This window comes from Camellia sinensis, chromosome 8 (assembly GCF_055761805.1).
Source record: "Camellia sinensis isolate YWXY chromosome 8, ASM5576180v1, whole genome shotgun sequence".
Taxonomy (NCBI): Eukaryota; Viridiplantae; Streptophyta; class Magnoliopsida; order Ericales; family Theaceae; genus Camellia; species Camellia sinensis.
Genome location: NC_138968.1, coordinates 148,633,409 through 148,658,845, shown reverse-complemented (window position 1 = coordinate 148,658,845; position 25,437 = coordinate 148,633,409). Strand labels below are relative to the sequence as shown.

Genomic DNA, 25,437 nt, shown 5'->3' with positions numbered 1-25,437 from the left:
ATAATAATATTTTTAATTGAATTTTAAAAAGAATTTGATTATGAGTATTGATCAGAATTTTCAATAGTGTGAAAATAGTGTGTTTTGTTATGAGTTATAAAACTCATAACCAAACAAATTTTCTTACTTCACATATCAAATCAAACTTTTAAAACTCAATTCAAAACTCAATTTCACTCACAATTCAAAAATCATAACCAAACAAATTTTCTACACTCAAATCACAATTCCACAACTCACAAACTCAAAATACAACTCATACTCTCAAATCACATTTACAAAACTCTACCAAACGTAACCATAAATTTTCAAATTTTGTTTTGATAGTAACGTTATATTTGATATTTTCTCATTTATACCATTATACTTTTTACCCTAACAAGTTCTATCAACAAATCATATAATTTAAAAATAAAATAAAATTAAAAAATATATACATATATATTTTAATTTATTTTAAAAAATAAGTTAAAATTTGATTTTTAATTTTTTTTAAAAAGGTATAAAAAAAATAAAAATTAAAAAACCTAAAAAAGATTTTAAAAAAAATACTTTTAAGAAAATGTTTGGGACCCTTTTTGGGGAGATCCCACCACCCGACAGTAATGTGGACCAATGATGTGTTTGTATTTTTGTTTTTTTTTTTTTACTTGGATCAATCACAAATAAGTGAGGATTATAAGAATAATATTTTGTGAGGTATGAATCATTATTGATACTTTTAAGCAGGTTCTCGTAACAAATTACACATCTTAAAATAATGTATCCGTTAGCTTAGTGGCAAAGTCATATAAATAATAAATTAATCCAAATCAGCACAGCGCAGCAGCGACATGACCGGGACGGACTTCAAACTTGGCGCGCAGTTATTTGGCGCCAAAATTCCCGCCCATTCTACAACCATCGAAGACCTCTCTTTCTCTCTATATATATATATACACACATAAATACATAATCACCATTGTTATTAATCCTTCAATAATCAGAGAGAGAGAGAGAAATTGTTGAATCCTTCAACAGTCAGTGATGGTGGTACCTCTAGGTCCCGGAAAGTTCTACGGTAGCAGCCTACCCAGGCCCCAAATCTACACCGACGTGAAGTTTAACGACGAGAGGGTCGACCCACCTTCTTCGGTTATTGACCCATTGATGGCGTGGGCCGAGGAGGCTCACTGGTCCATGGGCGGACTCAGCTTCAAGCGCCTGCGCCTCCAAGGCCGCATTGAAGGCAATGTCATCAAGCTCCGCGCCCAGCGCGAGAAATTCCTCAAGAACCGAAGCCGAATCTCTGCCAATTTGATTGCCGATCTTGGCAGCTATTCTGACGATGATGTACATGACAAGGATTCAAGCCCATTGCCGCCTCCGGCACCGATGGCGACAAAACGGCGGAGGCGGTTCACGGCGATGATTGAAGAGGAAGATGACCGTGAGGATGTAGATCTGGCGTTGAAGAATTTAAAGGGAGGGGAAAATGGCGCTGGAGGTGATGAGGTTGGGGTTTGGAAGAGGAGGCTGGCGAGGAAGCTTGGGGATGATTTTGATCGGGTAGCGACCAAGAGTGGGTTGGGGAAGAGTAAGGAAAGCCCGGTGAAGAGTTTGAGTAATGGATCGGAGATCATGGCGTTGCGAACTCGAAGCCGGAGGACTGAGGAGAGTGATGGTGGCGATGAGGTGGTGAAGGTGGTTGAGGATGTGAAGAAGACGTATTCGAAGGGAAAGAAGCTGAAGCGTGTTGGAGAGAAAGAGAAAGCTAAGAGTGTTGCAGAGAGTGGTTCTTCTACTCCTGGTAAAACCAGGACTTCGCCGAGATTGGCGATGCGTTGATTGCGTTTGATGTGTTCGATAATTGGTCTCTGTGGATACTATGTTCTTTGACTATCCAAAATGCAACTATGTAGGCTTTTCTTTGTTAGTGTGTGTTTTTTAAATTAAGTCCATGTTGTTCATCATTCTTGAGAGAGTCGTTCTTATCCATTGATTGACCATGTGTTTAATCTGCTTATCCCTAATGGGGGAATCAAAGATGCAATTGATGAATCCAGAGAATGATTACTAGTTGCATTTATATGTTATGTATTTAAGGGTTTTGGGAAAATTGTTGAATGTCAAGTTAAAACCAATAATTACTCATCCGAAAAAATAAATGTATAGATATGAAAATCTGGTGCATTTTTGGTTTTCTTTGGTTCAATATGTTTTGTCAAGAATACTTATTTGCTTAGGATCTATTTAATTAGGATGAAAAATATGATGAGAAGCGAGTGAAATTAAAAAAAATATTGACATGCATTTAGGCCAAGTTTGGGAAGATCTAAAAAAGTCAAAAAACCAAAAAGTTATTCAAAAAGCTAAAAAGTTAACACTATTTATCAAAAGTCAACAATTACGGCTGCACAACTCCCAATTCAAATTTTTTCCTACAAATCAATTTTTATAATTTTTTATTACACATTTTTTAATAAAAAGTCAAAAAGTTAACCCAAACATCCATATTTTCAACCTCAATTTTTTAGTCCAAAAAGACAAAAAGTGCACTTTTTTAGTCTTCCCAAACTTGGCCTTAGTAAGATGAATTTTTTGAAAGAAAGTTATGACGTAACTATTCTCTTGAGAAAATAAATAAATATCATTTTTCTTTCTTTTGGGTAAGAAACGGAGAGTCAAGTTACCATATGGTGATACGGGTTGTACAAAAAATATTACTTTCTTGCATTTTCACCATTCTCATGCTAAACAAAGCCGGAAATGTTCAAAAAAATTTCATTCTCATACTTTTCAATTTTCATTCCCAACTTCATTTGATGAGATTTAAAGTTTGATTTGATTTAATTTATATGTACTTTTGTTTCATTATCTCAAAAACAAAAACAGAAGGTTTCACTTGTGGATTAATTTGAACTAACGATAAAAAATAAAAAAAACTTTGGAATCTAGAACAGGATACACTAAAATGAAATTTGTAAAATTTGTTAGTTTGTATGTGTAATGATTAGGTTTGCAACTCTGTACAACATCACATTTCTTGATCTAAAATGAATTTGAGCTGCATCTCCAAAAAAAAAAAAAAAAAAACTGTCCTGCACTGCCTTGTAAGCTTTTCCTTCTTTGGTCAGTGATCTAAAAACACTGGGAGACCAGTTCCAAATTTTAGGCGATAAACTCATCCAAGGAAATAGCATGACAAAAGGGTACACCTTATTGTCAACATTTTTTGATGTAAACATCTCCAGATGAAGTTAAATACCTTTCCAATTAATCCACTCCTTTTGATGCAGTGACAATGAGTAACTGAAAGCACACATTGTAAGCCAGTTTGCTTTGGCATATGCTTTGCAGTTTTTCTAGAGCATTTGGTCGTGTAATTAAATTAACTCAATGTAACCCGTCCAGAGTGCCTGACACTAGGTGACTTATAGCAAAATGAATCCCAGTAACATTTTATGACTAAAGACTCTGATTTTTGCACTTAATTTACATATTTTTTTGCTTTTGTATTGTCGTAACGCAATTGAACAATACAACAAGAAATTCCAAGACCTGATGAACTGGGTAATTCTGTTTCAACTACCATGAGTTCCATTACAACGATACTTGCAAACTATACTTCACCTAAGATGTTAAGGTTGAATCATATTACACCACATTTGATGATTAAATTCTTGTTTCGCTTGGTGGATTTCAACACGAGAAAAGAAAAAGCTATGATATATCGCATGAACTCTAATTTGACTTCCCTTTTGGGTTAATCCTCTCTCTTCAAAACTCCATACAAAATACATGACACAACATTTTTCTGCATTTTATACTGCAATTTCACATAATTCAAAGTATATGTATAAAATCCAAAACAACATATAAATCTAATGACACCTACATCCTTCCCCCTTTTAGACAATCTCAAGCCATAAAATACAACCAAACTCACCCGCATTATGAGAAATTCATATTTCAATAGAAAGAATTCAATTTTTACCGTCTCTTTGAACACAATTCTTTCAAGTGCTCCTTTTGCGAAGGCAGTACACCCTGAACCGCTGCTAGTCGACATGAATGTCCGGTTATCAACTGATATGTTGATGGTCTTTTCCAAGGGACAATCCCGAAATCATCGTTGTACTCTTCCATTCCTCCAACCAAGAACTGCCATACAAAAGATCCTGCACCGGACTTCTTTTTCCTGGCAGATTCATACAAAATATCGTAAATAACTTTGAAGAACCTGTCTCGTTGAGATGGCTCAAAACCCTTATTCAGATCTGACAAGCCAAATTCGGTGAACGTGACAGGCTTCATCAGTTCTTTATCACCATCTTCAATATGAGAAACCGTCCAATTGGCAACATATTCTAGTTTCTCTTCAAGATCCTGGTCATGAAACCTACAAAAATGAAAAGTTTTAGCTGACAATAGGGTAAAGATCAAAGACCTGTTTCTGAATTTTGTTAAGGTTTGGAAGCATGTATATATGGCCAGCTTGGTATAGCTTCTAGCAAGTTGAAAGCTAATAATCAAATGATAAAAGCATTTCTATTCCAGCTTCTAGATAATCATCTTTTTCAGAGCTATATACGTAGAAGCTGCACCAAACAGACTAGCACAAGCTCTCAAAAGGGAAAAAGAAAAAAGAAGAAGAAAGAAGCTATAAGCAGCATCAAAAAACACCATAGCCAGCTTGAAGCAGAACTGAAGCACACAGACCCTCAGGAGGTCCTCAAATAAATTTAAATTCTCATTTCGTAAGACTTTGTAATCCAGGAAATATATAAAGTTGAACACTGTCTGTTTGGTGCAGCTTATGGTAAACCAAAAGCCGATAATTAGAAAGTAGAAACCAAAAACACCCCTTCCTCAACTTTTAAATAATCATCTTTTTTTAGTTTATTTCAGCTATTTCCGACCTTAATAAGCTGTAAACAGAAGCTAATACTAAACAATTTGGTAGACTTCCCCCCCCAAAAAAAAAATGAAGCTATAAACAGCTTAGATAAACAGTATCAAACAGCCCCTAAGAGAAACTTACCAATGGTCAGGGTAGATATGAACAGAGGCAAAATCAATGGTTGAGATCTTGGAGTTGCGAATAAAATCGGATCCAAGGCTGTCTGCCCATATTCCTGCTGGGTTGACAGTTAGCCTTTTGGGACTCTTAGGACCATAGAATCCTTCTAGGCCAACAGTTACTAGATGGTTCTTGTCAATTGATTTCACAAAAGCCGACATTTCTTCTATCCAGTCCTGCAATTAAATATTTATGTCATACAGTTACTTCATATTCAGACATCAATGACTCACCATAACAAGAGAATCCGTGGGTATGTGTCTGTATTTCTCTCTCTCTCTCTCTCTCTATATATATATATATATATATATATGTACTTGTACAAATGAAGCGTAAATGAGTTATTGTAACTTACCCAATTTAAAAAATGGAAAAAGAAAACCAAACATGAATGCAAATGAATTCTTGATAAGTGCAAGAGTGTATTTTGTACAACTTAATTAATTCTAGTAGACAGAACAATTTTTATAGCAAAAAATTAAAGAACTAAAACTATTTTCGCAACAAAATTCAGAGAGATTGGAGATAGAAGGTTTGTCTGTGTTCTAGTCTTTTTATACTAATTGGAAATAAAGAAATGTAAGAAATCTACAACTTACTTGGAGAGTGTCACCTGAACGATCAGTCATGCATCGGGGCTCATTAATTAACTCCCATGCGAAGATCGTGGGATCATTCCTATACTGAATTCCAGTGATTGTGTTCTTTCGTGTCAGCAAAGTCTGCATGAGTGAACTTAAATTGCATTGGTGAAAATTTTAAACGACATATTATTACTTTCATGTTTCAATTGATATCTTCATGATGTGTTCCAAAATTACAATATCTGCAGAAATCTCAATAGTTCATGCTGCCGAACCTGAATAGTTGTTGGCATAAAGCATAGTTAATCACCTATTACTTGGTTAAAAAAATGGCAAACCAACGCACGAGACTCCCGCTAAAGCGGGGTCTGGGGAGGGCAAGCTATACACAACTTTACTTCCATTTATGTATTTGTTCTGTGAATCATTACAATAATTATCACAAAGACTGTGCTAGCTTCTATGTTTTTTGCTGGCAAATGATCCCACTAAAGTAACCCATACTGGTTAAATATAAAATTTCAAGTTCTTGCGCAATGGTTGATGATTCTTTTTATTTATTTATTTAAAATTTTAATCACAATCCCCTCACCACTATTTCTGCAATCAAATTATTTGTATGATTAAAAATGGTGCTGACGACTTATTGAGAAGGTTTTGATTATTATTCCAACATAACATATTCAGTGGATACTTTATCAGTCCATTGTGTTTTGCATTGCATTTTGACAATTAGGTAGTTTTTAATGCTTGAATTCTTGCAAACCATAAGAAGCTCTGTTAGTTTTTTCTTCTTTTTCTTTGTTATGTACAGTAATATTTTTTTGATCCATGTTATGTACAGCAATAGGGTTGTCCTTCTATTACATTCCTCAGTTATTTCTTTGGTTTGGACCATGAGTATGAGTGTCTAAAGGAAAAAAGATATCCAACTCCATAGTTGTTGACTTTCTGATACATCAAAACCAAATTATTAATTTTCTTAAACTATCAAAAGAGACTCAAAATTCTCATCACATGCAATACAAATTTCCTTTGGCTATTGAGCAAGATAAAAAATCAAGAGAGCTACATCCAAAAGATTCTTATTAAAGAAGGGGAAAAAAGAAAAACAATAAAAATAAACTGATAAGAGAGAGAGACAGACAGACATTACCTTGACATGATTCTTGAAATAATGGCGAGTGGATGGATCATAGAAGAATGAATCATTAGAAGCACTCAAACCTACGCCTTCTTCCCATGCCCACTTCACGTATTGCATCTTCCCGCCAAATGCTTGCAAGTTATTAACTAAGCTAAGTAGCAATCGAATCCCGTGCTGCTTGGCCTCCGCAATGACATGATCCAAGGCCTGCGATACTATTCCCTCGTTAAAAATGATTGGGCACAACAACAATAAATGATCATATGTACTCGGAGCATTTTGGGATAACTTGAACAGCTTTTAAGATCCATTGGCCATATCTGTGACTCAGTACAATATTAGAAAATACTAGAATGAACAGACATGTAAAGATGTGAACTAATTTTGTGGTGAAAGGTCAACAGAGTTTAGTAAATTTTGAAGCTTAACATGATTGATGGATGATGAACCCATAACTAATGAGAAAATGCAAAAAACAAATATTTGGGACAACCCGAATTAATGTTTCAAATTTCACTACAGTTTGTTCGGTTCATTGGGAAATTGATAGACATACATAACAGATTATGACAAATATATAGTGCATCGAGGGTTAAATTTGATGGACCTTCAATTTGTATAAGATCCGTAAGCATATTTCTTCATTTCATCTTGATTCAAGTAATAGAACTCTTACATGAACCAAAATTTAAAGGAAATAAAAGGCTAAAACTCAAATTTTATTTTTAGACTTACATCTACATTAGAACTCTGAAACACATATAAGGGGAAACAATCACAACAATTCTCTTAGGTCATGTTTGATTCACAAGATTAATAGTGAAGTATTAATAATCCTATTAAATTAGTGTGGTATTCATTATCCAATTGGATTAATATCCATTGGATTAATAATCCAACCCCTACCACATTATTAATAATCCTACAAATTTGTTCGATTAATTATCCATTGGATTAATAATCCTAAATCAAAATATTAACACAAACATAAGATAATTGGGCTCACGAATTAATAATCTCAATCCGATGCTCTAATCCACCCAATCAAACATGCCCTTAGGGCACTAAAACACATATAAGGGGAACTATAATTGAAGCAAGACTAACAATCACAAAAATTTTCTTACCCTAAATACACGTTCATCGTATTGGCCAGGGGAGATCTGAAGGGCATTGTAGGCACCATCATTGAAGGCCCAAGTCCGGCAGACAGTGAGACCCATCTTCGCACCGGCTTGAAGCATTGCTCTGATCCTAGGTCTACTGTATTCATCCACGGCATGGTCCATTAACCAGTAAGAGTTCCAACCATTAATGTAGAAGACTCTACCATCAACCATGAAGTGAGTCCCATTCCTCTGCACAAAACTCAAGTTTTGTTCTTTATGGTAATTGACCCACAAGTCCCCAAATGACAAGTAAATCAATGCAACACATGAGGCGAAACCCACAATTGGGTAGAACATCCCATTTCCTGCTACCATTCTCTGTATTTTGATGATTTAACCCCAATAAAAAATGAAGAAAAAATGACTCTTGTATACCTCTGGGCTTCAAATCTATAAAATTTGTCAAATTCTTAGATACCCAGATTAGGGTTTGTTTACCTTGGATCTTTTCGGCCACAAAATCTTGGAATTCATAGATTTTGAAGGATACCCAGATCCCTAAAAATGAAATGGAACACAACCCAACTCCAAAATCAGCAATGGGGCTCAGAATCTCAGACACCTCATATGCAATTTCAAAATATACTTCTGGTGAGAGAGAAGAGGTTGGGTTTAATGGGTTTTGTATGTTTCAGTCCTGTTTGACAGAGTGGGGGTGGAAATGGGGTGAGTAAGGCCAAATGGGAGAGAAAGCACACCTAACAGTGGCCCTATCAAAACAGCCAAAAAGATTAATGGGGGATGAGATTGAGAAATCGTCTGACAATTGACTGTTAAAATTAAAAAATCATTAAAAAGATTAAAAAATTAATAATTTATATTAAAAAGTTAAATTTTTTATTTTTTTTTATATATTTTTTTATAAAAAGTAAAAAAAATATTTTAAATAAATTAATTTTTTTTTATTTTAATAAAAAAATTAAAAAATTACTAAATAATATGTTCCAACCGAAAGACGAGTGGGGTTGTCTTGTGTGGTGAAATGTTGGTATCAAATGTTGTTTATTAGATCTGGTTCAAAAAAAAAATATTGTTTATTGGATCTGCCCTCTTATTTTCTTGGCTCTTTCTTTAATTTTGTTTATAAGAACAATATTAAGAATTCAAGATGATTTATTAAATATTTTAACAAATTATATGAGTATGAGAGGTCCTATACTTATGATCTAAGTAAATATTTAATAATTTATTTGAGATAATTACTTTTTATTTTTTAATGTTGAAATCAACAACTCGTTCAACACTATTGGGCCATATGTGATATGTCCTTTCCTCTTGACATGGATAGGCCCACAAGGCATACGGCCCACAGCAAACCACCCCGAACCCATCACTTGGGGCCAATGGCACAACCCGGTTGACAAGGCCCAGAACAGCTGGAGGCCACCTAGACATGAAGGGCCAACGGCATTTAGGCACACGGCAGGTGGGACACGGGCCACATCAGCAGACAAAGATCTGCAGAGTTATTATCACAACACATCACCATTAATGCAACCCATCACAGCATTTATTACAACAGCACTCCCCGCCGGAACAGAGCCTCCATCACTCTAAACAAGATGAGCTATGGCACAGGCTTTCGGCGAAAAAAAGCACGTCACAGGAGACAGGAAAAATGATGACAAAAGGATATAAGCAAGGATAAGAGGAAAGAAAAAGGTTAAGTTATCTCTCTCTTGATCTCTCGATATACAGTTTTTTCATACTCTGCTCTACTAATTCTTGCACCGGAGGGTTCACTGGGGGACTACCCCGTTCCCCCCTGAACTTGCATGCAGGTCATCTGACGGAGTCTCCTTCTTGAGCCGGAGCCTGAAGAGCCTGGGCCGGTCCGACCCATCCACCCGGGAATCGATACCTCATCCCCTTCCCCTCATATCTTTCATCATTTTTATTTAATAATTTTTAATATTTTTGGAATATTTTTAGCATTTGTTTGAAAATTAATTTTTTTAATTTTTTATAAAATAACGTATAAAGTTTTTAAAAAAAAACTTATTATAATTTTTAATTAATTTTTTTTGACTAAAAATCATTTTTCTCAAGCAAGAATCTCATTTGCTATGCCCATCTTGATACCCATTTCCTTATGAGACTTTTTTACGTTAAATATTTATTGCATGCCCATTTTGATATTGTCCTTATGAGACTGATTTTTATGTTAAATATTTATTGAAAGTTTCTCTCCCATGTGAAGGTTGAACAAAATAGTTGAACTCCTCCTAGTTTCTTCATTTGGTCAATTTTTATTTTTCTTCCACATTTTCCGTTATGAGATGAGATATTGCTTTCAGGAGATGGGATTCCTCCACATTTAAGAGATGGGACTCTTTAACAGATATCGCTATGCCCAATTTTTCATTTTTTTTTCTGCATTTACGAGATGGGATTCTCTTTCGAGTGAGTCATCCAACTTGAGAGGACATTTGGGCATAAAATGCTTATTTGGAAATTGATTTTGATAATTTAAATTGTTTGTTTTTTTAAATTTATTGATTATAATATTTATATAAAAAAATAAAATAATTAAATATCAGTAGTTTGTGTTTGAATCATTTTGTTTTATAAAAAAAGATGACAATTATAATTTTAAGAGTAGTCATTTATTTTTGCATCAATTACCTAAAAGTCCTATTTATAAATGTTATGATAGCTCAAGTCTTATCTAATATTTTTTAAATTAATAAGTCTTATTTAGTAAAACTAAGAATATTATCAGTTATTTCTAATTTTTAAAATTAAGAGTATTATCAATTTTGCATAGTAATATTATAGATAATTGTTTCATTTATTGATGAAAAAAACAGAGTATGGGATTAAACGTTTTTGTCTTTCTTCTTATTGGTTTGATTCAATTATTTTATAAAACCGAGAACATTATCAGTTTTTTTTAATTTTAAAACTGAGAATATTATCAATTTTTTCATTTTTAAAGTTTTTTTTAAAAAAAAAAAAAAAAAAGTTTTGCGCATCAATGTTTTATCATCATGCTCTTTTATAGACACAAAATTTTTAATTTTGCATAAAAAATAATTTAGGTTTTTTAATTTTTTCAAAAAATAAAATAAAATTTGCACATAATTTTTTTTAGTTTTTTCAATTTGAAAGTTGTTATTTTAAAATTTGAAAATCAAAATAAATGTCAAATCATCATGTTCCTTTATAGATAATCATAAATGATGAATAATCATTATTTGAAGAACAATTCCGACTATTAAAATTTTAATAGAATTTGAAGGTTCAAAAAATTTTAGTTAGGATTTAATGGAGCATAAGTTCATAAATTATAACTTGTGTGTAAATGCCCTTTATTTTTTTAATATAAATGTAATTTAAATATATAGCTACACATGTTAGATAATCGATTTTTTACATAAATGTTATACTAAATGAGTATTAAAAATTGAATAGTTCGAATCACCGAAATCAGCTTCAAAATATATCTATCAAACTTAAATAATCTCTCAAATTGAAACAGTCAATTTAAGAGAATTCAAACCCAACTGTTAATGTTCTTTTCACACGAATAAATTAACAGTTAAGTGACATCTTCTCTAAAGATTTTATAGCCAATGGAAGTGATTTTCACCAATTATGATACAAAATCAACTATGATAGGATTTCAGAATTTGTCTAAAAAATTATTAAAAAATTAATTTGTGATTTTACATGAAGAATCCTTCAAACAAGAGTTGAATTTCAAAATCAAATTCTCAATAAATTTTCCAACAAAAATTCAGAATCCTCTCTCTCTCTCTCTCTTACTTTGTCAAACAAGGAAAATATCCCTTATTTCACTCTCCAAGTTTTAATGTATCTGTTAAATAACAAATACATCATCAATACCAATTAGGTTAAAGTCCTTCATGACCTGGCCCACATAAATCTTCCCCGAGGAGTGACTTTTATCTTTTATTTTATTTTATTCTTTGCTTCCATAAATTATTTGATCTTCTTGAAATAAAATTATATGGTGGTTAAAAAAGTACATTGCACCCATGTGTTTAGTGCATATACTTGGAAGCTTATTGTTTAGCCAACACAGCGACACAGGATGTGTTGCGTATTTATCGGTAATACTTCAACAGCATCAATAAAATATTTCCTTTGCTTGGGTTGGGTCATTAATCATGCTATCACTTTATGAATGGTAATGTCAGATTCGCACTAACTGAAAATATTTCTACTTTAATTCAAGAATTATCTGACTTAAAGATATGTTCCAAACCTAAATCAAAATCCAAATCTAAATTTAATCTAGCTCGACCCAATACCTAATACCACACACCTCACCTAAATGCATTTATCTCTCTCTCTCTCTTGATTTCCATCCATTTCATTCTCACCAATGTTATTGCCATTGCTTCACCACCACCACTATACCAATCACAGTAGTCACTCTACCCCACTATCACTATCACAATAATAACTGCAACTTTAGCAACACTATTACTATTACTCTACTGCCACCACCACCATCTATTAGGGAGAAAAAAAAAATCAATAATGTAAACAGGTTTCGAGTTCATTTGTCCAAATCGTATTCAATTCAATCCAAGTCATTTATTTAATGGATAAGTTTTGGTTGAATTGTTTTAATTACATAACAATTTTCACCCATCCAAACCTACATGTTTGTCACCTCTACTCTCTGGGCATGTTTGATTGGAAGGATTAAAGTATGGGATTAGGATTATTAATCCGTGGGTCCAACCATCCTATGTTTGTTTTGACATTTGGTTTAGGACTATTAATCCAATGGATAATTTATCCAACAAATTTGAAGGATAATTAGTAATGGGGTAGGGGTGAGATAGTTAATACCACACTAATTTGATAGGATTATTAATACCTCACTATTAGTATTGTGAATCAAACATGGCCTCTATGTATAACTTTTACCCAAAAAGTGTTGCAAAGTAAAAATTATGGACCAAATTCATTCTAGATGTAATCCATACCAAATCAACTTAACAAAACAAGAAGCGACAGACTCAACAAAATTTAAGAAAATACTATGTTTTTTTATTTTTATTTTTTTTAAAATTTTCATTAGTGTATATTTTTTTATATTGAATATATATTTTTTCTATTACATTTTAACACATTGCAAATTAGAGTGTAAAAAAATGTTGATATAATCTATAACATATTAATGTATGTATTACATCTTGTAATTATTTCTTTTTCTCCTAGTAGACAAATGCAAGACAATAATTTCAAACAGCCGTGTTGGAGACCCTCAGTCTCCAAGCACCCCTACCACTCTCACACACACGTAGGGGTTGGTCATTAGATCAAAAAAAAGAAAGGACCAATCACACCCCACTGGGGCCTGGGGGGTCACCCCAGTAGGAGTCTAAGGCTTTTTCCAATTTGAAAATAGTACAAGGTTAAATTCTTAAGTTGTGCTTGGATTTTGTATTTGAAAATAAATGTGTCGGAAAAGAAATGAAAAGAGAAATACAAATAATATTTAAGTTAATTTTTGTTCAAATCTATCTTGTAACAACTTAGATTTTTAATTATTCTGTAGAATTTATATTAATATTATTTAATCTCAGTTTGGAAAATATATAATTTATTATATATTATTATGCGTAATTTTGTAAAATAATATAATTTTAAGGGTCAAAATATAAATAAATAATTAATTTACTATTGGTGTACGGGGAGCAAATATTCCGGCAAGCCCGTACTCCTTTCTTCCGAGCTCCGTCTCTGTCCGATCACCTGCGAGCCAATAAGGGTGAGCTACCCGGCGGTGTGTGGCCGGAAAAACCCTCCGACGATCAAGTTAGCACACACCTTAGGATAGAGAGAGAGAAGAGTGTTTGAGTGTAAGAATTTCTTTACCAAAATGTTCGTGTCCCCTCTTGTACGGGGGGCGTTCACATGCATATATACCCTCTGCGCCCCATATCTACTCCCAGTCATCTCCTGACACGTGGCTCCGCTATCCCGTCTGTCAGCATAAACCTTGCTGATTATCACCTAATCTCAACTGCCTGCCTTCACAGCTGGAGCTCGGCAGCCGTGCTGCTCTATCCACTGCCGTGCCGTGCTTCATACCCAAGCACTTCACTGGCTAAGCCCAATGAGGACCGGGCTAGGCTACATCTCGGCAAAGCCTAGCCCGAGGCACCTCCTGTGGTCGGCCTCACTGCCGATCAAATGATTATCTCGGCTAACCATGCCTTTCCGGGCGCCGATCGTTCAGCTTAACTGGCTCCGCCTTTGCCTGATCAAGGAGCTCGGTCCAACCGAGCACTGTCTGCCAAGCAGCTTCTTTACGGTCTGGTCGGCACATGCTTGGCCCAATTTCTGCCCGGCCCAATTCCTGGCAGCCCGTCAACGGGCGGATCGCCGGTCATCTTGGCCCCATGCATCATTGGGCTCTCAACCCGCCCGGCCGTTACCTCGGCCCAATTCCAGACCATAAATCTCCCACTCAATTGCCCCTTAATTCCGTCCGCGTGAGTGTGACTGGGATTACCTATACTTCGACCGTGGTAACATTTCTTCGGTATTCAAAACGCCAAAGGGCGACCGGGCTAGTTAATCTTTACTGTCTGCAAACTTGCCCGGTTGTACTCCTCGGCTGGCATCCTCTTCTTTGAAAGTATCTCGGTTGGCTCTTCGACTCTTCAACCTGTCTCTTCAGTTCTGACGTCGCCATAAATGGGGACACGTAGTGGGCTGCCATTGGCCCTCGAGCAGCCAACCCGCCGTTTTTACCAAAATTTGAATTTGGGCGGCCTCTCTTGCCTACATATACCAGACCCCTCTTGTTTATTTTCTTCCTACTGCCTCTCTTCTAACTGACGCCTTGGAGCTCAAGCATCTTCCTCCCAGCCTCGACTGTCATTCTTCGTGCTTGAAGGAACAGTTCCTACCCTTCACAGGTAAGACCTTCAATCCCTCTTTAGTCACTATTTTCTTTAATATTACACACATTAGGGCACTAAAGCATAGCTCTTAGGGCATAGGCCATAGAAACTGTCCCAAATCGCCCACTATTCTTGGTGTTCTTTATTTTCCTGAAGAACACTGAAGAACTGGAGTGGACCGGGCTCCTAGTCTTCATTTGATCCAAAAAACCAATCTAACCGAGCAAATAACATGTTTGCCTATATCCCAGCAAAAACCGAGATAACAAAAGGACTTGGCCGCTCAACCGGGCTAACATCTGGTCTGCTTGGGCGACCGAGCTCCTTAGTTAGATTAGACAACCGAGGTGGTTTGGCACTCTTAATGACCGAGCTAAAGTCCAGCTCCTTTCGCGCGACCGCGCTCACTCTTACACTTGCCATCCTTTTCCTGCAGAGTCCAAGGGGACCACTGTCCATTCCTGAGGCTCTCAGGACCGAGCAGCGACCAATTACCACAGTGCCAAACCCCTCAACCGAGCTATACTAGGTCGGCCACAAATGGGGAAATTCCGCTTCCTAGTGGATACTCCGGCCGTGCTGGCTGCGTTCAGGGAGGAGTACGGCGTCCCGGCCGATGTCCACTGGAGCTCGTAGAAGAAGAGACCACCCCTTGGGGTAGAACCGAACAATGCCCCTTCACCGTACTGTCAATCGTCGAGGGAGGCCTCCGCTTCCCTCTGAACCCACTCATCATCGAGTTCCTACGCCGAACCGGGCTAGCACCCACCCAAGTGTCCACCAACACTTACCGGATAATAAACGGCATGCACGAGCTAAACAACCGGTTAGGCATAAGCCTAGGTTTAGCCGAGATCCTGCGTTAATACACCCTAGGCCACACCGGCAACGGTCTCGCCTATTATCTCAAGATTAGACCGGGCAGAGAGAAAATCGTGACCGGCACACCAGACAAGGATCTTCACGACGACGATTTTTTCTGGGTGTCTGGAAATTACGAGACAGCCGAGGTACCGGGCTGGATGATAAGCAAAAACTTTGGCAGCACATGTAAGCCGCCCAAACTATCTCGGTTAACACCCTTTCTTCGTGTTTTTGTACTTTAATCATTTTCTTTCTTGTTTCTTTTGTAGCAATCCAAGCCTTGCAAGCCAACTATCATTTCCCCAACGTAGAGGCAATCAGGATCGCGCTCCGTTATCGCGACTGAGATTGCAACCAGTTGCTCGGCTACAGTCCCACATACAGATACTCCGCTCCCCGCCGGAGTAAGGTTACAGACTTCCTGCGCGCTCCAACGCCTCCACCAGATCCAACTTTGCCAGACGTTCCCCTCATTCGCCTGACAGAGGAACAAGAAATGGCCAAACGAAGCAAAATCAAGAACCTGCTCACCGCCACATCCGCCAAGATGCTGAGCGTTGTCACTCGCTCGCCAGCCGCCGGTCAATCCAGTGGCGCTATGGTCGCTCTTGCCTCACAAGCGACCGGGCAGTCCAGCCGAGAACCTGCTCCACGACGTGCCGGTAAAAGAGCTCGGGCAGACCCATCCGCCGAGCTAGTTGCCGAGCTGACTACCGAGCATCCATCTGACGCCCCCACCCCAGTGCCGGCCTGGCGTCCACAGTTGAAGCACCGGGGTCAAGACATCCCGGCCACGGCTTCGATCAAGGGCGACAAAGAGCATTTGCTCGCCTTTGATCTTACCAAAGCTCTTCTACTACCGAGCGACGTGGTCGGCAGCGACCACGTCCCTGACACTCGGTTGGTCAAATCGTCAGTAAAGTCTATGGCCAGGGTAAGTCAATGTTCCTCTGAAAATTTCATAAGTGTTTGCCCGGTTCATTTTTCTAATCAACTTTGCTTCTTGCAGGCCATTCAGAAACAACATCTCGCATTGGAGCGCATCCATAGGCTTAGGCAAAAGGCCAATGACACAGCCAGCCAAGTGGAGAGCCTTCAAGCCTAGCTCGGCCGGGCAAAGTCTTCGCTTGAGATTGCAAACGCAGATAACAACAAACTGCTCGGTCAGCTGGATACGGCCGAGAAAAAACGGGACGAGCTCCAGACCGAGGTAGACGCGCTCAAGAAGTCGAAGAAGAAAGCCTGCCGGGCTGCTAACAACGTCGGCTTTAACGAAGCCGAGCAGAGCTATAAGAAGCAAGTCTTTGCAACGCAAGACATCTACTTCAAGGCTGGTTGGAAGCCTGCCTGCGAGCATCTCGGCCAGGGCTCTAACACCGATGTATTTGCCAATCCTCCTCCTGCTTCACTACCGGTCTACCTCGTGCCTTACGCGAACGACGTCTTCAGCGCTTTACAAGCTGAGGCCGAGGAAGGGCTTGAAGAAGGAGATGGTGAGACAGATTCAGAGGCAGAAGATGCCGAGATGCAGGAGCAGCCCGGCCATAACGAGCCCGGTGCACGAGACAAAAGTCCAACCATCAACCTTGAAGCCGCGGAGGACGAGTTTACCAATCTCTCCCCCTTAGTTTAGTTGTCTTCTATTTTTGTATTTTTGCTTTCGCGCTTTTGATGTAACCGGGCTCTGTCCCCACCTTTTGTATTTACTTTCTTATCAATGAAAAAACTCAAATTTCGCTAAGTGTTTTCACGGTTGTTGTCAATTCCATCTTCGGCAAATCATCTCGGTGTTAACAAAACGAATTTTTAAACCGAAATAACCATGTCGGTTGGTAATAACAAAGTTGAACAAATCACCAACTCTTCCAACCGGAGTAAATCATCTCGGTTGGGAATCCTGAGTTGGGCAAAACACCAATTCTTCCAACCGGAATAAATCATCTCGGTTGGGAACCCGCAGTTGGACAAAACACCAACTCTTCCAACCGGAACAAACCATCTCGGTTGGGAACCCGCAGTTGGACAAAACACCAACTCTTCCAACCGGAGCAAATCATCTCGGTTGGGAGTCCGCAGTTGGACAAAACACCAACTCTTCCAACCGGAGCAAATCATCTCGGTTGGGAGTCCTAAGTTGGACAAAACACCAACTCTGCCAACCGGAATAGACTATCTCGGTTAGGAGTCCTAAGTTGGACAAAACACCAACTCTTCCAACCGGAATAATTCATCTTGGTTTTTTTCATTAAAACAACAGTCCAAGTGCTAAAGCAAAAATGACTTCTATAGATTGACAAAAAGATTTACATTGTGAAGTGCAAGCCAAAAAATTCCTTTGCACAAGAAAAGAAGGCAAAAACTTAAAAGTAATATAGTTTCAAGTTGGCCGCATTCCATGGCCGGGGTATTGCTCTTCCCTCTAGATCCTCCAAGTGGTAAGCCCCCTTGCCTGCCAGACCGGTGATCTTGTAAGGTCCTTCCCAATTTGCCCCTAGTTTGCCTTCTCCTGGCACCAGGGTGTTGCCCATAACTTTCCTCAAAACCCAATCACCAACTTTGAACGGTCTGGGGTGCACCGTCTTGTTATACTTCTTTGAAAGCTCTTGTTGGTAGGCGGCCACATGGATGAGGGCCTTCTCCCGACGCTCTTCCACTAGGTCCAGCTCCAAGGCAATAGCCTCGGCGTTCAGCTCGGGCTCAAAACTCTCGCTTTTAAGGGTGGGCATTCCAACTTCCAAAGGTATGACTGCCTCCATGCCATAAGCTAAAGCAAATGGAGTTTTCCCGGTAGATCGCCGCGGGGTTGTTCGGTATGCCCAAAGGACGCTGGATAATTCCTCAGCCCATTTCCCTTTGCCTTCTCCAGCCGTTTTTTCAACCCAGCCAGTATAGTCTTGTTCGATGCCTCGGCTTGGCCATTGGACTGCGGGTAAGCCGGGGTGGAGTTGTAGAATTCTATTTTCAAATCTTCACAAAATCCTCTGAATAGGCGACCATTAAACTGGGTGCCGTTGTCAGAGATCAAAATCTTGGGGACGCCAAACCGGGTGACCACGTTCTGCCAGACAAACCGTTTCACGTCTTTTCTTTGATGGTTGCCAAGGGCTCAGCTTCAACCCATTTCGTGAAGTAATCTGTGGCCGCTATGAAGAATTTCCGGTTGCCCAGTGCTGTTGGCAGTGGCCCCACTATATCCAGCCCCCACATGGCGAAGGGCCAAGGACTGGTGAGGGGAAGAAGTTCCCTAGCAGGCTGATGGATCTGATGGGCGAATTTCTAGCATTTTTCGCACTTGCAGACGTATTTTTGTGCGTCGGCCTGCATGCACGGCCACCAGTATCCCTGCGAAATAGCTCGGTAGGCCAAGGACCTGCCCCCTATGTGGCTGCCACAAATGTCTTCGTGAATTTCGTACAAGAAGGCTTCTACACTGTTCGGGTGCACGCACTTCAGATAAGGACCGGTAAAGGATTTCTTATAGAGCGCACCAGATGGAGAGAGCCAAAACCGCTCTGACTTCACCCGGATTTTGTGGGCTTCTTTCTTGTCAGTCGGTAGAGTCCGGTCTCTGAGGAATAAGATCAAGGGGTCCATCTAGGAAGGACCTAGCGCGGCGCAGAGTACATCCGTCTGCCCGGCGTCTTCAATGCTTGGCCGCGGAAGAAAGTCAATCAACAGGGGGTTTGGAGTACTATCTACCATGGAAGCGAGGCCGGCCAGCTCATCAGCTCGGCTGTTTTCTTCACAGCCAATCTGTTGGACTCTAATTGCCTCAAACTGCTTGATATGCTCCCTGACCAGAGCTTGGTACTTCGCCATCCTGTCGTCCTTTGCTTCGTAAATCCCAGAGACTTGGTTAACCACAAGCTGGGAATCACTGTACACCAGGAGCTCGGCAGCCTTCATATGAATTGCACTCTTGAGCCCGGCGAGAAGGGCCTCGTACTCAGCCTCGTTGTTAGATGCTGGGAAGCCAAGCGTGATAGAATGTTCAATGGTTAGGCCATCCGGGGAGATAAGAACGATACCAAGGCCGGCACCATGACGGTTGGACGCCCCATCAACAAAAAGCTTCCACATTTCCCCCACAAAAAGCTTCCAGCAGTCTGATGGGTCCTGAGAGTTGCGAAGGGCAATGGGATCACAACTGTTTGGCTGTGCGGTTTCGAGTTCTGTGTTGACCGGTTCCAATTCAGTCCCCATTGGTGATTCGACGCCGGACTCAGCAAGTTGATCTGTAATGCTCAAGTCCGTAGGCGAATCATCAGGTTGCGGTGTTAAGCCGGCCGCAGGTTCTGAGCCGTGCGGCTCCATTTCTTCCCCTCTTGGTGATGCGGGACCGGACAGAGCGGATGGGTCGGTGATACTCAACTCCATCATCGCATCACCGGGTGGTAAAACCGTGCAAACTGAGGGTGCTTCAATGGTGCGCGCAAACTCCGCGTCGCTACCTCCTCCAACTGGTTGTACCTCGGTTGGCCTGGCGTGCATCTCACCATCTGCCACGGTAATATCGACCGGGCATACCGGATGAGTGCCAGGTGAGAACTCGGCGACGAAATCTGCCAAGGTCTGGGCTTTGATAGCGGTGTGCGGCTGGAACTTCACATCAAACTGTCCCAATTCGACCGCCCACTTAAGAATTCGGCCTGAAAAGTCTGCCCGTTCAAACAAGGCCTTGAGGGGAAACTCAGTCAGTACGATGATGGTATGGGCGTGAAAATAATGCGCCAACTTTCTCGAAGCCATCATCAATGCCAACGCAAGCTTTTCCAACGGCAAATATCTCGTCTCAGCCGGCAGCAAGGTCTTGCTGACATAAAAGATTGGGAAGTGCTTGATTCCTTCAGCACGGGCTAGCACCGCACTGACCGCATGCTGGGAAACGGCAAGATAAAGGTAAAGTTCCTCACCCGGCTTTGGTGTAACCAACAGTGGCGGAGTAGACAGATATTCCTTGAGATCAGCCAAAGCACGGTCACACTCTTCGTCCCACGAGAACTTTGACTTCAATGCTTGAAAGAAAGGGCGGCAGCGATCTAATGATCGACTTATGAACCGATTAAGCGCGGCGGCCATCCCGGCCAGATGCTGCACGTCCTTAGCCGAGCTGGGCTGCTTCAATTCTTGCACGGCTCTGATCTGAGTAGGGTCTGCTTCGATGCCTCGGTTCGTGACTAAGAACCCCAAAAATTTTTCGGATCCCACGCCAAAGGCATATTTTGATGCATTCAAGCGCAGCTGGTGCTTCCTTAAAATGGCAAACATCTCGGCTAAGTCGGACAAATGGTTTGCCTCATGTCGGCTCTTTACCACCATATCATCGATGTAAGCCTCCATTGTACGGCCGAGCAAAGGGGCAAACATTTTGGTCACCATCCTCTGAAAGGTTGCCCCGGCGTTCTTCAAACCAAAAGGCATGACTCGGTAGCAGAAGAGTCCCATTGGTGTCGTGAAAGAGGTGATCTCTCGGTCAGGCCCATGCATGGCGATCTGATGGTAGCCGCGGTAGGTATCCAAGAAACTGAGCCTATTGTGTCCAGCCGTCAGGTCCACAAGCTGGTCAATTTGCGGCAAGGGGAAGCTATCTTTGGGACAAGCTCGGTTGACTGTCTTATAGTCGACACAAACTCGCCACTTTCCATTCTTCTTGGACACCACGACAGTGTTGGAAATCCACCAAGGGTAGTGCACTTCCTGTATTGCTCGTGCCTCAAGCAGGTTCTTCACCTCCTCTGCAACTACCTCGGCGTGATGCAGTGCCGATCTCCTTGTTCGCTGGATGACTGGCTTCGCTCCAGGGAAGACATTGAGGTGATGGCAGATAAAACTTGGATCGAGGCCAGGCATGTTGTAAGGCGACCACGCGAAGACTTCGATGTTGGCCATCAAAAACTCGACCATCTCGGTCCTTTCTATGGCCATGAGACTTGAGCCGAGCAAGAAGAACTTGTCCGGCTGTTCTGTATCAATTCACACTTCAACTAATTCCTCAACAGCCTTGTCCTCGGCCTTGGTGCCCACATCATCCAGGACACCCCGGTCCTCCGGTCCCTCAATCATTTGAACGAATCCTTTGGCAGCCCGGCTCCCGTTGACCGCCACGAAGCACTGCTTGGACATGACCTGATCGCCCCAAATCTCCTCGATTGCCTCCATAGCCGAGGGAAATCTCATCACCTGGTGGTAGGTCGACGCTACAGCTTGCATAGCGTGAAGACATCCCCTTCCAAGGATAAGGTTGTACGTCGAAGGCACTTGTAGCACCCAAAACTCCACTTGATTGACCACGGATCCCGCTTTGACCGGCAGGATAATCTTTCCCAAGGGCCACTCCGGTTGCGAGTTAAATCCAACCAGTGGTGAAGTCGCCGGAGCCAAGTCTGTCTCACGGAGTTTGAGCTGCTTGAACGCATCATAATACATGATCTCGACCGAGTTTCCCTGATCGATTAAGATCCGTCTAACATCGAATTCTTTGACGCGTAGTGTTACTACCAGGGCATCGTTGTGCGGCGTCTGGATACGCTCTAAATCCCTTGAGGTGAAACTAATCATGTCTTTTTCTTCTGTCTTCCCCCTTTTGATGGCAGGTTGTACCGACAAAACTTTCCGCATATGTTCTGCCTTTTTTATCATGCCCCGGAGTTCGCAAACATGCTCCGGTTCTACGATGCCGTGGATGACATTAATGACCCCCTGTGGTGGTGCGTCTCGGTCATCCTGTCCCCTGGGATCGACCGGAGCCTGATTCGGCTTTACGCCGCCATCAATGTAAAGGTCTAGATGCCCGGCCGCGACCAGCTCTTCTAAGTGTTGCCACAAAGGAAAACAATCCTCTGTTCGGTGGCCCCTCTCCCGGTGGAATGTGCAACGATACCACGGATTGTAACCCTTCTGTCCATCACCCAACTTAGCGGGAACCGGACATACTCCTCGTCTCGGATTTCACTAAGTATGCGATAAATTGGAATCTTGAAGACCGTGGTGATGCCAGTCCTTGCCTTCAATCTTCTGTCAGCATCCGCCACATCGTCTCGGGCATAGTCATCCCGGTCGTTCCGACGTCCTCTACCCCGGTTTTTGCGATTCGAGCCACAGTCTGATTCCTCTGCTCGTTCATTTGCGCGGCTGGACTCTTGCCCAACTGCGTGCACCTTGCCTGCTGTCTTCTTGTCTGTTGCTACCGGTATTGCCTTCACGGTAGAAGCTGACGCGTCATCCTCTACTCTGATGTGCTCATTGATGCGCTGCATGAGCTGGCCCATGGAGGTCGGTTGGTGCATGGTCAGCGAGTCCCGCAATCTGTGGCCGACCGGGAGACCACGCTTATATTGCGTGATTGCGAGGTTGACCGGGCAATCCAAGATCTCGTTGAAGGTTTCCCAGTACCTTGAGTTGTACGCCTTCAGTGTGTCGCACGGTTCCATCTTGACACTTAGCAAGTGATCGACTTCCTTTGGTGTTTTTGTGTTGGTTTTGAAGCGGGTAACAAACGCCTCGGCCAACTGATGCCACCTTTGTATGCTCCCTTCCGGCAACCTCTCGAACCACTTTAGGCCCAGCTCGCCTAAACTTGACGGGAAGATTAGGCACATAAGTCCGTCATTTCGCCTATGTCCGGCCATAACCTGTCGGAAGTGGCTCACATGCATGTAAGGATCGGTTTTTCCGTCGTAGAGTGTGAACTTAGGCTGGTGGAAGCCTGCCGGAAGTGGCGTTGTTTCTATTTCTAGGGAGAAAGGGGTGGCGCTCAGCCTGGCCAAGTCCGTATCTTCAATGAGTGGCACTGCCTGGCGGGGTGGAGGCATTCCAACCTCCTCGCTGGCGTGAACCCCATAGGATAACCGCTGGAACGCTGGTATTCTCTGAGCTTCGCGCCGGCGAGCCCGCTCCTTTAAAACTGCCCGCAAATCCTCTGAATGAGCGGAGTAAGAGTACCTCGACGTCGTCTCCGGACGTGAGGGTTTATAGGTGCTATCTTGCGCGCTAGACTTCTCTGCACCCGCGTCAGAATCACCAACCTGGTAACTTCTGGTAATAGATATGGACTGAGTACGTCGCTGACTCTGTTCGCCTGAACGGCGGGATAGGGTGCACTCACTGTGGTCTCCCACTCCAGCTACACCTTTCCCTTTGACATGCCGCTTCAGGTCCTCCATCTCCGCCGCCATTCGCCGGATGACAGCATCTTGGTCCCTCAATCTACTTTCCAGTCGCCTGGCGTGTGAGTCTCTCCTCCACCGGTGACCGTCTGGACTCCGCGAATGACCATGACTTCTTCCGCGCTTATCCCGCGCGTCTACTGACTATCCTCCAGTGGGCGTCCCCAAGTCCGCCATTGGATGGATGGCGGGAGGACCTTCTCTCCTTCGGGTGAACTCCGGGGTGGCTCCGTCTATGGCAGACAACGGAAACTCGTCGTTGTTCGCTATGGACGGCGATCAGATGAACTTGGACAACAAGGTTTTGTCTGTCAAGTTTCCCACAGACGGCGCCAATTGTACGGGGAGCAAATATTTCGGCAAGCCCGTACTCCTTTCTTCCGAGCTCCGTCTCTGTCCGATCACCTGCGAGCCAATAAGGGTGAGCTACCCGGCGGTGTGTGGCCGGAAAAACCCTCCGACGATCAAGTTAGCACACACCTTAGGATAGAGAGAGAGAAGAGTGTTTGAGTGTAAGAATTTCTTTACCAAAATGTTCGTGTTCCCTCTTGTACGGGGGGCGTTCACATGCATATATACCCTCTGTGCCCCATATCTACTCCCAGTCATCTCCTGACACGTGGCTCCGCTATCCCGTCTGTTAGCATAAACCTTGTTGACCATCACCTAATCTCAACTGCCTGCCTTCACAGCTGGAGCTCGGCAGCCGTGCTGCTCTATCCACTGTCGTGCCGTGCTTCATACCCAAGCACTTCACTGGCTAAGCCCAAGGAGGACCGGGCTAGGCTGCATCTCGGCAAAGCCTAGCCCGAGGCACCTCCTGTGGTCGGCCTCACTGCCGATCAAATAATTGTCTCGGCTAACCACGCCTTTCCGGGCGCCAATCGTTCAGCTTAACTGGCTCCGCCTTTGCCTGATCAAGGAGCTCGGTCCAACCGAGCACTGTCTGCCAAGCAGCTTCTTTACGGTCTGGTCGGCACATGCTTGGCCCAATTTCTGCCCGGCCCAATTCCTGGCAGCCCGTCAACGGGCGGATCGCCGGTCATCTTAGCCCCATGCATCATTGGGCTCTCAACCCGCCCGGCCGTTACCTCGGCCCAATTCCAGACCATAAATCTCCCACTCAGTTGGTATACGATAAAGTATAATTTAATTAGAAATTAATTTATTTATATAATTATATTAAAATAATAGGTCAAAAAGTAATTATCTTAAATATCTGTTAAGAATAAAAATGAATCTATATAATTATAAATTAAATTTGAGAGAGACCGACGCCTAGCCACGTGGAAGCCACGTACGCGCTCTCCCCTCCCTATAAAAGGGAGAAGGCGTTCCACCTAGAGAAAGACCAAAAAAGAAGAAAGAAAAGAAAAGAAATAAAGGAAAAGAAGAAAGAAGAAAGGAAAGAAAAGAAAGAAAAGAAAGGAAGAAGAAAAAAATGGTGAAAGTTAAAAGGGTCTTTAATAGTTAAAAGAAAAAGTAATGTATTAGAGTTAAGGTAAATTATATTATACCTTGAGTCACCATAATGTATTTTACGTATGTTTTGA

General features: G+C 41.6%; 2 protein-coding genes across 2 annotated transcripts; one reads left to right on the top strand and one right to left on the bottom strand.

The window, feature by feature from the left end:
- Positions 1-795: 795 nt before the first annotated feature.
- LOC114298436 (microtubule-associated protein) lies at positions 796-2,068 on the top strand. The gene has a single exon (XM_028243005.2). It carries the CDS (start codon positions 1,027-1,029, stop codon positions 1,825-1,827), a length of 801 nt encoding a protein of 266 aa, XP_028098806.2. The 5' UTR covers positions 796-1,026; the 3' UTR covers positions 1,828-2,068.
- A 1,713-nt stretch (positions 2,069-3,781) lies between these two features.
- On the bottom strand, positions 3,782-8,726 carry LOC114298437 (mannan endo-1,4-beta-mannosidase 2-like). Its single transcript, XM_082883785.1, has 5 exons — positions 7,921-8,726; positions 6,803-7,000; positions 5,662-5,784; positions 5,024-5,238; positions 3,782-4,381 (listed from the first exon to the last, which is right to left on the bottom strand). The coding sequence occupies exons 1-5, from the start codon at positions 8,275-8,277 to the stop codon at positions 3,973-3,975; spliced, it is 1,302 nt and encodes a 433-aa protein (XP_082739911.1). The 5' UTR covers positions 8,278-8,726; the 3' UTR covers positions 3,782-3,972.
- Positions 8,727-25,437: the final 16,711 nt, after the last annotated feature.